The sequence below is a fragment of the Galeopterus variegatus genome, unplaced genomic scaffold, assembly GCF_000696425.1.
Source record: "Galeopterus variegatus unplaced genomic scaffold, G_variegatus-3.0.2 Scaffold97, whole genome shotgun sequence".
Lineage (NCBI taxonomy): Eukaryota > Metazoa > Chordata > Mammalia > Dermoptera > Cynocephalidae > Galeopterus > Galeopterus variegatus.
Window position 1 is genome coordinate 1,016,176 of NW_007726208.1, and position 12,828 is coordinate 1,029,003.

The following is a 12,828-nucleotide window of genomic DNA, read 5'->3' on the forward strand; positions in this document are numbered from 1 at the left end:
TGTACCATGGGAGAAGCTGCCGATTGTCTCCAATATCCATTCTCTCCTATTCCTTTGTGACAGAACCTCCAATTCTTAGCTCAACAAAAGACCTCCCTGATGAGAGTATCCTAGCCTGTCTTGTGGCTAGGGATGGCCATGGGACATGTTCTGGCCAACTGGATATAAGCTAAAAAACTCCATGTGACTGCCCAAAAAATGCTTTTTAAAGAAAGGGAATATGCCCTTCTTCTTCCCTTCCTACAGCTCCATCAGTAATTGTGGTTCATGAGGCAACCTTCGAATGTTACACATAAGGAATCTGGGTTCTTCATACTTCAGATCCACCACATCAACTCTGGGCTTTTATGTGAAATAAATAAATAAAAATATCTCTTGTTTTAAGCCACTGTTAGTTTAGCTTTTCTGTTATACTCTGCTAAACCTAAGCACTAACTTTAAAAAAAAAGAATTTTCCAAATATCAGTATTTATATTTTTGAAGTATATATTAAACATATTTTAAAAGTTAATTTTTATTATATTTAAAGCATAGTATCTGCTCTTATTTAATCTAGACTAAAACGTATCTGAAGAGCTTACTCATATCAAGTAAAATCTATCTATATCAAGTAAAAGTCTTTGAAAGAACGAAAATTATCAGCGATTTCTACCATGGGTCTTATGTACTAGGGCAAGGGAAGAATTATGAAGCTTGCTCATTAATGGTCTACAGTGATCACACACACACACACAAACACACACACACACAATTAGGAGAGATAAGCACAATTAGTTCTATGTAATAAAGCTACAAAAAAGGTAACTGAAGTTATTATTTTCATTAAGAGAGTGTATTCCATAGTCCCTTTTATTTTAATAACCTTGTACCAATCCTACTTTTTAAGAATTCCATTTTTAACCTGACTGCCTGTGGAAAGCAGGCTTATAAAATCACTCCCTATCCTTGACTATCACCTCTCTAATAGTTTTTAATACTATGCACTGATTTAACAAAATCATATAGTAGACAAAAAGATAGCAAGGGCTTTACATATGCAAAACCATTGTCCTCAATAAGGGAAAATATTCCACACTAAAATCTAGAGAATTTCCAATAGTCAAATCTTGAATCACATGCAATCTTTGGCACTGGTAATTTTGAATACAATAGCATTAACTTGGCAGATTTCCAAAATAAACTTACTGCTTTCTGAACATCTGTTATCCAGCTTATTTCCTTCCCTTGGCATAATCCAGGCTTTACTGGTTCAGGTGATGGTCTCCACGAATTACTTTTAAATGCTTGTTACCACTAATGTATCTCACTATTATCTATTTTTAAGAAAAAGCCTAAAATGTACTCAATCTGTGTTACTCACGGCTGAGAAAGAAAAGATCTCAGGATCTTTCCTGAAAATCAGACATAAAAAATAAAATCGGATATAATAAGTCAACAAGAGATGACCTTACCTTCCACTACTTCAGTCAACATTTTTATAAAAATGCTCTGAATAGGCTTACAGTACCTCTAACAGACACCTTAACTTAGCCCCTTTCAAATAACTATTAGCGGAGTTAATAATAGGCACCAATTAGCAAAAGATCCAAGGCAGTGGTCTCAAACTGCAGCATGCACCAAGATTACCTGAAGGCCTTGCTGAACACAAACTGGTTTTTTATTTGGTTAGGTCTAAAACAGGGCCCAAGAATTTGCATTTTTAACAAATTCCCAAGGGATGGTGACACTACTGGAGTAGGGACCACACTTTGGAACTACTGATCTCCACTAACAGAAAACTATTGATGATAACATAAGGAGGAAAAAAGAAAAAGTATACAGGCACAATCTCAGCTTCAGATTAACTTGCATACTTTTGGTTAGTAATTAATTTCTTTAAATGTCCTTTTTGAAAAATCTGGACAATAATTACTGATTATAAAGCAATCACAATCACAGTTCTCAATAATATTGGGTCTTATCTAAGAGAACATTAAAGTTCTTTTAGGGTCCTGGAATAATAAAATCCAAAATAACTAATTTTTAGTCCACCAATATGTTCAATGTCTAACGCAAGGTGCTAAAATAATGCCAAGGTTGTAGGTTCAACCTGGTAGCTTCATTTTGTTCTGCAGCTATAGTTTCTACCACTAATCCTGGACAGCCGCCTCAGAAGACATGCCAAGAGTCGCAAGGGAAATGGGTAAGATGTGTGATTATACACAAATCCATTACCACTAATGGAAAAACTATCCAAAGCACATTTCCTACCAACATAATGCTCTGAAATGACCGTGAGGCTAAAACTAAAGATGAGACGGACCTTTCGACAAAATGTGTTTCAGAAATCTTGGAAACTCTTCCACCTCTTCAGGCTATAATCAAAATTCATGAAAACAGAAATCCTGGATTTGTTGTTTTCAAATAATGATAATTTTAAAGAAGAAATGCAATGCAAAAATGCAATTAATCGGGGACTACTTTATTTGAGTATATTATGTGTATTTCCCCTTTGATTTTTTTAACGTAAGTTAAATGTAAATATGGGATGCTCATCAATGCTAATGAATTTATGGACTAGAAATCAATGAAACCACATAACCTGGGACAAACAGTGGTGCCAAGAATAACTAGGGCATGAGGATATATGAAGGATGAAAGAAATACACATTAAATAAAACAACTAACAAGATAAGTTAGGGGAAAGGGGGCCAAAGTAATCAAGAGTAGCAGACAGTAAAACAGGTAGGTGAATGGATCATAATAACCTCAATAAATACAGGATGAGGCACAGAAAAAGATAATGCAGCCAGTAAAATCAGCTCAGGATGTCAAGAGGCTTCACATAAAAATAACTTCAGCTTGAACTTGAGGTTGTAACTGTCCAGGCCAAATTCAAAAGAAAAAGACTCTTTTTTAATCCTTTGAATGGGAACAGATAAGACGACTGATGAAAATTCAGTCAATGTTCCTTTACTCAGATATTCACTAAGCACCTATTTGGCATAAGATATCTTATGATTTGTTCCTGTGTAGTAAAAAGTAATCAAAGAAACCTACTCATGTAGTACATTTTATAATAGTGTACAAACTAAAAAATGGAAGACAAGACTAAAATGGCAGAATATTACCAATATAGTGTCAAATTCTGCTGTATAACTTATTACAGTTTTGAGGCTCAGGCCTACCCTAGCTATCACATCTGGCCTACAGTAGTATTCTATTCATATCCCATATAGCTATGTATACTTACACCAAGAATCAGAGCAAGACCAACAAGAATAAAATTATGGAATACAGCTAAATTATCAGTATGTTGAAGAGAATTTTTTTGCAATTCTGTCTGTGGGGCTGGATCTGTGTGAAGAATGGACAGGAGCAGGACATACAAGAGCTGCTGAACAGTTCCCTGAAGTAAGGCAATACTAAGCAGGCCTCACCAAAGAAAACTAGTTTTTTAAGGATGCAAGATAACATAAGTAGAGCTGATTAGAAAGCCACTATCTGAATATCATATAAAGAATGGAATTGCTCTTTTGTGACCAAAGACATTACGCCTATGATGACCCAGAAGGCAAAGCTAGAAGCAACAATAACTCCGAAATGGCCACAGATATGTATCAAGAATCAACATATGTTTAGTGTGAACTAGAGATTGCACAACAGCCTTTCATTCAACAATGTCATTGTCAAAAAAACAATGGGCAACCACACACCTGTGTCTCTGTGGCATCCTGCTCTCTGGGAACAGGCAGTCCAATGCAGGGAGGGTGTCACCCTCAGGACAGACAGGGTTGGCACACACACTTTACAAAGTCAGAAAACTGCCTAATTCGGGTGCCTAGCCACTGCTGGCAACCCCACCTTTTTTGGTGAGGTAGCCTTGCAATTCATGCAGCCACCATGAGGTAGTGGAGGACTCATACATCTATTTCGGGCACATAACACATCTGCAGAACCAGTGAGCCCACTTAGGACTGCCTGCTCCAGCAAAGGGGCTTCAGAGAGATCTAGCATCTCTCTTGGGGGCACAGCAGCCCACCCACAGCCCCAGCAACCTCCTGCAGGAAAGCCCACCCAAGCTGAGGAGATCCAGAGTGTTCCAGTAACATTCTTAGGGTTACAAGGGACTGTCCTCAACCACAGCAGCCTCAGCCAGAGTGGCTACTCCAAGTAAACAGCTATAGAGGGCCCCAACATTCCTCTTGGGGGTGAAGAACCCCACCTAAAACTGCTAATAGCTTGTCCAGAGTACCCCACTTCAGCAGCGATGCTGCCATCCCAATGTCCCTCCTGAGAGTACAGGGCCACACACACAAATCCAGTGACACCACTCACTGTCATCCACTTCAGTAACAAAGCTACAGAGTACCTTGATGCCTCCCTTGGGGATACAGGGCTCTGCCCAGAGCCTCAGTGACACCCCTGGGTAACCCATTCTAGCTGAGGGGCTTTTGAGCAACCCAGTATCCCCCTTAAAGCCTAAGGTCCTAATCCGAACCCCCAGGAACCTCACCCAGGGTCATATATTTAAGCTAAGGACCTTCAGATCACTACAAAGTATCTACCAGCGTCTCAGGACACTAGCTAGATGCCAGTGAGGACACTAAGGGTCACCCATAAGAGGGCAGCCAGGCACTTCTCCCAAGAATCCAAGATCTTGTCCATGACCCTGACAACCTACCTAACCCAATGTCCTCCACTTCAGCAAGGAAAAATCCAACCCCAAAATCAGGAGATGAAAAGAAAGAATTACGATCAGAGCAGAATTAAACAAAATAGAGACCAAAGGAATGATAGAAGAGATCAACAAAACAAAGTCGGTTCTTTGAGAAGGTAAACAAAATAGATAAACATTAGCTAGACTAACGAAAAAAGACAGAATACCCAAATAAGAAAAATCAGAAGTGGAAATGGAGACATTACAACCAATACCACAAAAATACAAAGAACCATTAGAGATTATTATGAACAACTATACACCAACAAATTTGAAAACCTGGAGGAAATGGATAAATGTCCAGAGCATACAAACTACTAAGACTGAACCAAGAAGAAATAGAAAACCTGAATAGACCAAAAATGAAAAATGAGACTGAAGGGCCGGCCCGGTGGCGCACTGCTGTGGTGCGCTGCTTGGGAAGCACGGCAGCACTCCCGCCGAGGGTTTGGATCCCACATACAGACCAGTTCCCGCTCACTGGCTGAGCGAGGCGCGGGAGCAACACTGAGGGCTGCGATCCCATTGCCGGTCCCGGTCCGGTACGGGGGCGACACTGAGGGTTGCGATCCGTTGCCAGACACGGAAAAAAAGACAAAAAAAAAAAACGAGACTGAAGTAGTAGAAGTAGTAATCAGCAGTCGCCCAACAAAAAAAAAGCTCAGGACCAGATAACTTCACTGCTGAATTCTACCAAACCATTAAAGAATTAATGCCAATCTTTTTCAAACTATTCCAAAAAATTGAAACAGAGGGCATTCTCCCAAACTCATTCCATGAGGCTAGCATCACCCTGATACCAAAACCAGACAAAGATACAACAAAAAAGAAAACTACAGGCCAATATCCTTGATGAACATAGACACAAATATCCTCAACATATTATCAAACAGAATACAGTGACACATCAAAAAGATTACACATTATCATCAAATGGGATTCATCCCAGGGATGCAAGGATGGTTCACCATAGGAAGTCAATAAATGTGATACACCACATCAACAAAATTAAGGACAAAAACCATATGATCATCTCAACAGACGTGGAAAAAGCATTTGACAAAAACTGACATCCCTTCATGATAAAAACTCTCAACAAATTAGGTATAAAAGTATCTCAACATAGTAAAAGACATATATGACAAACCCACCACCAATATCACCCTGAAAGGAAAGTTTTCAGCTTTTCCTTTAAGAACAAGAACAAGACAAGGATGCCTAATCTCATCACTCCTATTTAGCAGAGTATTGGAAGTACTAGCCAGAGCAATCAGGCAAGAGAAAGAAATAAAGGGCATCCAAACTGGAAAAAAATAAAGTCAAATTGTCCCTGTTTGCAGTTGAAATGATCCTATATATAAAAATGCCTAGAGGGCCGGCCCGGTGGCGCACTGCTGCAGTGCACCGCTTGACAGCGTGGTGGCGCTCCCGCCAAGGGTTCGGATCCCACATACAGACCGGTTCCCGCTCACTGGCTGAGCGAGGTGTGGGAGCAACACCGAGGGTTGCGATCCCGTTGCTGGTCCCGGTCCGGTACGGGTGCGACACTGAGGGTTGCGATCGTTGCCGGACACGAAAAAAGACAAAAAAAAAAATGCCTAGAGACTCTACCAAAAAACTTAGAGCTGATAAACAAATTCAGTAGAACTGATAAACAAATTCAGTAAAGTTGCAGGATACAAAATCAACATACAAAAATCAACAGCATTTTTATACTACAATAATGAATTAGCAGAAAAAAAAAAAAAAACAAGAAAGTAAGCCCATTTACAACAGCTACCAAAAAAATTAAATACCTAGGAATCAATTTAACCAAGATGGTGAAAGATCTCTACAATAAGAACTACAAATCACTGCTGAAAGAAATTTACAAAGGATGCAAAAAGATGAAAAGACATTCCATGTTCATGGATTGGAAAAATTAATGTTGTGAAAATGTCCATACTACACAAAGCAATCTACAGATTCAAAGCTATCCCCATTAAAATACCAATGACATTCTTCACAGAAACAGAAAAAAAATAACACTACCATTCATATGGAACAACAAACAAAAGACACCAGATAGCCAAAGCAATCCTGGGGGGGGGGGAAGGGGGGGGGGGGGAGCCAGAGGCATTACATTACCTGACTTCAGATTATCCTACAAACCTATAGTAATCAAAACAGCATGATACTGGTATAAAAACAGATACACAGAAAAGAAACAGAGAATCCAGAAATCAATCTGTGTAATTATAGCCAACCAATCTTCAACAAAGGCACTAAGAACATACTTTAGGGAAAGGACAGCTCTTCAATAAATGTTGCTGGGGAAACTGGATATCCACACATAGAAGAATAAATCTAGAAGTGTACCTCTTGCCATATACCAAAATCGACTCAAAATGGATTGAACAAGAATACCACAGATGTTAAAAAAAGTGGATTAAAGACTTAAAAATATAAGACCTGAAACTATAAACTCCTAGAAGAAAACAAAGGGGAAACACTTCAGGATGAAGGACTGGGCAAAGACTTTATGAATAAGATCCCAAAAGCACAGGCAACAGAAGAAAAACAAATGGGATTATATCAAACTAAAAAGCTTCTGCACAGCAAAGGAAATAATCAACAGAGTGAAAAGACAAACTGCAGAATGGGAGCAAATATCTGCAAACTACACATCCAACGAAGGATTAATATCCAGAACATACAAGAAACTCAACAATAAATAATAATAATAATCTGATTAAAAAACAAGCAAAGGAGCTGAATAGACTTTTCTCAAAAGAAGATATACAAATGGCCAACAGGTACGTAAAAAAATACTCAACATCACTAACCGTCAGAGAAATGTAAATCAAAACAGCTGAGATATCGTCTCATCCCAGTTAGACTGGCTATTATCAAAAAGACAGAAATTAACAAATGCTGGCAAGGATGTGGAGAAAGGGGAATCCTCCTACACTGTTGGTTGGGCTGTAAATTAGCACAGCTATAATGGAAAACAGTACAGAGTTTCCTCAAACAACTATAGATATAACTACCATACAATCCAGCAATCCCATTACTGGGTATATACCCAAAGGAATGGAAATTGTCACTTTGAAAGTATTCTTGCACTCCCATATTTATCACAGCTCTACTTACGATACCCAATTATGGAATCAACTTAAATGACCATGATTGACTGGAAAAGGAAAATGTGGTGTATATATATGTGTATATATATATATATATATATATATATATATACATACACACACACACAATGGAATACTACTCAGCCATAAAAAAGAAGGAAATTCTGCCATTCATAGCAATATGGATGAGTATAGAGAAAATTACATTAAGTGGAATAAGCCAAGCCCAGAAAGAGAAAAACTGTATGTTCTTACTCATAAGTGGGAGGAAGGGAGGAAGGGAGGAAACAAATAACAATCACAACAATACTTGAACTTTCAGAAGGAGAGAAGAGAACTTGTCAGCAGAGGTGGGAAAGGTGGAGGGGGAGATTGGTTAGCAAGAAATCGGCTAATGAACACAAAGAATGAATACGTTTTGTAATGATGAATATGCTAATTATCCTGATTTGATCATCACATACTGTACACATTTCCAATAGTCAACTCTGTACCCTACAAACATGTATAATCGTTTCAATAAAAACAAAACTTTTTAAAAAAAAATTTTAGTGGACAACCAGATTGGTGTGTTATTTTTCAGAATCACATTCTTCCTACTACCCAGAAGGGCTTAAGACATCTTTTGAATTAATACATTTAAATATAACACATACTATTTGTTTTAGTACGTTTGCGTTACTATAACAGAAATACCTGAGACTGGGTAATTTATAAGGAAAAGAGGTTTATTTGGCTTACGATTCTGGGACAGTTGCATCTGGCATGGGCCTCAGGCTGCTTCTAGGTGGAAAGTGGCAGGCAGCCGGTGGGTACAAGCAGATCACATAGCGAGAGGAAGCAAGAGAGAGAGAGAGAAGGTGCCAGGGTCTTTTTAAGCAACGAGCTCTCACGGGAACTAATAGAGTGAGAACTCACTCATTAATCCCCCGACCCCAAGGAGGAGCATTAATCTATTCATGAGGGATCCACGCCCATGACTCAATCAGTTTCCAACACTGCCACATTGGAGATCAAATTTCCACATGAGTTTTGAAGGGGACAACACATCCAAACTCCATCACTATTTAAACTGAATTCACCTAATAGTAGAAGTACTTGAAACTAGAGATGAGTATATTATGAACTGCAGTTATAAATTGGACTAAATTTTTTGCTAAACTGGAGAGACTGATGCAGTCACATAGTTTCCACTTTCTAACAAAAAGGAAGGCATACATAATTTTTTTCATAAACAATTTTCCTTATAGCTAAATTCAGCAGAAATTTGTCATAATCAATTGTGTAAAACACATTCTGTGACACATTAAACAGTATTATTAACTATTATTTTGCAGGAGATATCAAAACAAATTCACAAGACAATTTCCTAATTGAGCCTGTATATAAAAACAGAAAGCATAAAAATAAGCTACAACTTAAAGACAACATTTCTTTAAAAGGCTGAGATAATACAGTCCAAACATCGATATTTTGCTTTGCCACAGGCTAACAAAAGTAAAATCTTAAACAATCTAGAAAGACACAATCTATTAGAACCACAATAATCCACCCTAGCTGTGTATTAGAATCACCTGTGATGGAGTGTTAGCCTAGATTAAGTTTAAAATTAAGCTTTCTAACAAGTCTTTATAATGCAGCTGTTATGTATGTTCATTAAAGAGAGTGCCACAAACAAGTATGATGATTAGTGAAATCAAAGGTATGAAATAGTTTAGAAGGGTATCTTCTAATTTGCCAGGAAAGACATTTAATAAAAATTATTTTTCTACCTTCCAAAGGAGAGGAATGAAAGCTGGCATTCTCTTGTGGAAATCAGGGGGTCTTACTTACTTTTTATCCAGAGAAGATGAGGCTAATCTACTATACTCAAAATTCTTTGGAGGAGACCTTAATTTTCTCAAATTCATATGTCAGGAATAACTTTTTATTAAGAAATTAAAATACATAAACTTTAAACTCACTGGATTTTCTTTTTTTTTTTTAAGAAAATGAATGTGTATAAATAGCAGTTAGGTACATCAGTTTGTAATAATAACAGACAATGCTTACTTAGTGTAATTTCAAAAATCCAAAACAAAGGTTATTTGTAAAGGGAATATCTTAGTAATTGAAAAGAATGCATTCATCTTAGTAAGTATTGTCATTCACAAAAACGATAGAATTTTAGAGCTTCAAGGGACCCTATAGATTTTCTAGATCAACCTACTTACTTCAAAAGATGAACTAGCTAAACCAGGGACTTCAGCATGGGAGCCTCCTGACTTCCAGTACTTCTTTCTAACATACTATGCTGCCTCCTGTAGTTCTAACTCCTCTCCCTTGGATGAGAGTACTGGTTGCCTCATTTGTTTTCTTTATATTCTACTCTGAACCATAGTTGTTATTTGTAACTTTCCCATAATATTATAACTTTTCAACCTGTTTTCTGAATGAAGGATTTTACAGCTGAGCATGTAAATCCCCAGCTTTCTAAATTTTGCAGTAATCAATATGGAATTCAAAAAAATACATAAAACGAATGTACAATATACATAATCAAACACAAAGAAAAATTCTTCTCTCCTAGATAATTCAATCCACAAATTCAAAAAACCATTTATGGAACACCTATGACATGCAGGGTCTATATTAAGTGCTGGGGATATGAAGATGACGAAGATATGGTCCTTGGCCTCAACTAGCTTATAGCCTAGTAGAGAAGACAATTAAACCAACAATTACAGTGTGCTTGTTAAGGACTCTGAAAAAGGGGTGAGCAGGGAACTCTGAGTGCATATAGGAAAAGAATCGAATTTAGAATGATAGAATCAGTCAGTGGTTCCCCAATGAGGTAATGAATGCCAATATAAAAAAATGACAGTACCCCTCATAGTTAGCAGAGTCCAAAATAAATTAAAAGACAGAGCAACTTCTATTTATTCAAAGAAAAAGATGAAAATTCTGTTTTCACACAAACATTTAATCTCTAATAACTCTCTAATAACAATTAGAATATTTTTCAATGGGAAAGAACCTGATTGCACTGTGGCTGTATAACAAATACAGGTCTTCCATTATTTCTTAATAAAATTTTAAATCACTATTTTAAAGCCAAAGAAAAAGACTGCATCCAAAACATGTCTAGTTAATATTCACAACAGCTCTCTCTGCAAAGCTGCATAAACTAAAGTCCTCCTCAAAATTCCAGGATAAAATTCCCATCCATTACAAGAGAAAAGACAACCTGAAGAATCCGTAGCCCAAGAAGGAAGAAAGCTATCACTCATTTTGCTTTCTTAAACCAATCACTGGGGATAAAGAACTACTCAGATTCCTTGACACCGACTTTCAGCTGGAAGATTTAGTAAAAAGAAGCACACGGGGCATTTTTATTTACATATTTTAAGCAAAATTGGGGGGCAGGAAGAAAATCTGAGTGTAGGAGAAAGCGTGTAAAAAGATAAGGAAGGGAAGCGATGGAAAAGAGAGGAAAGGGTTGGGCAAGAACCCAACCAAAGACATAAGAAAGGATGGAAGAATAAAGATAGACTGGAGGATGGTTTTGTAAAGAGTGGTAAAGAGAGAAAGGCAGGAAATGGGCGAGAGGGGAAGAGGGGGAAGGGCTGCTCAAAAAAAACATTTGAGAGGCAATGAGAGATAAGAGAACTGGGGCTACCTCGACCGGGGAGAAAACGAGGTCGGAATACGAAAGGTAGAGGAACCGACAAAGCAGCAGCGAGTTTTAACCTCCTTTTCCTCGGCCTCTACGCCCCAGAGAGGGAGGAAGAAGTGGTTTCCACGTCCCAGGGAAGAAATTCCGGCGCAGCCTCAGGAACCAGAATCCGCGAGTGAGGCACGATGCAGCGGGTCCCCGGCCCCTCTCCATCCCCCTCGCACGCTGGGCGGGGCGCTGGGCGTTCTGGTTACCTGGACAGGGAGTCCACGCTGGGCGGCCGAGCCGCCGCCGGCTGAGAGTCGAGACTCTCGCAGCTCGAGCTCTTCTCCATGGCGCGGCGGGGACAGCGGGAGGGAAAGGCTGAAGCGACCTCCGCGGCTGCCGTGCGGGAGGAGCGGAGGGCGGAGTGCGCCGGCCAGGGGCCGCGGTCAGGCCAGCGCCGGCCTGGGAGGGAGACCGGAAGCGGCCATGTTCCCCCAGACTGCACCGCGCCTGGGGGCTGCCTGGGAGCAGGAGGACCCCGCGGCGCCCCTCAGACGCCGGGCCAGCCGCGCTGCGCTCTCTTCCTCCCCTCCGGGATGCCTTTGGGCTGGGGAAACGAGAGAGTGACGGCTCCCGGGGTGAGAGCGTCGAGTGAGCCGGGAGGGCCGAGGACCCTGGGGAAGAAGGGGGAATTTAAAAACTAAGAGGAATTAAGGGAACACAAGGGACGAGGGTCTCAGAAGAAAAGAGACAAGGATCTAAGGGCACAGGGAGAACTGAGACAGGAATGTGGGGGTCAAGGAAAATGAGAGGACAAGGTAGTGGGAGGAATGTGGGAAGGCTGTGGGATGAAGGGGCAGAAGGAAAGTGGGGGTCAGGGAGGGAGACGGAGAAAATTAAAGGATGAGGAGACCAGAGGTGAGATGGTGAAATGTTCACCAGATCGGGGACTGAAAATAATGATTATGGGGTGAGAATGTATCATGTAAAGGCTGCTGTAGAGCCACGCAGAAATGATTCAGTTCCGGCTTTGCCAGTTACCTGCAGCTTCCTTATCTGTAAAAAGGGAAGAAGAGTAACAACCACACAGATTAGATGGGTTAAAAGTGTAAAATGCTTAAAACAGTGCTTGGCATATAATGAGCCCTCCAATGTTTGCTGTTAGTATTACTATCTAGTTCATAAGGGTTGAGAGGATGAAAATGGACTAATATATGTAAACAGTTTCTAACATAAATTCAATAAATTGTAGCTGTTCTGAGGGGAAGATAGAGGAAGGGTGGCAAAGAAGTGGTTGGTTAGGGGAAGGGTAATGGGGAAAGTATAGCACAGGTGGGGAAAAAATTAATTCACATCTCTGTTTC

The 12,828-nt window shown here is 39.6% G+C and overlaps 1 protein-coding gene across 1 annotated transcript in view; it reads right to left on the reverse strand.

Annotated features, from left to right (window-relative positions):
• The window catches only part of MTMR2 (myotubularin related protein 2), a 125,411-nt gene extending 113,519 nt beyond the window's left edge, over positions 1-11,892 (reverse strand). Inside the window, exon 1 of the mRNA XM_008583413.1 lies at positions 11,734-11,892. Within this exon, the coding sequence (XP_008581635.1) occupies positions 11,734-11,813 (80 nt within the window). The 5' untranslated portion in view covers positions 11,814-11,892. The remainder of the gene's footprint in view (positions 1-11,733) is intronic.
• Between the last annotated feature and the right edge of the window lie 936 nt (positions 11,893-12,828).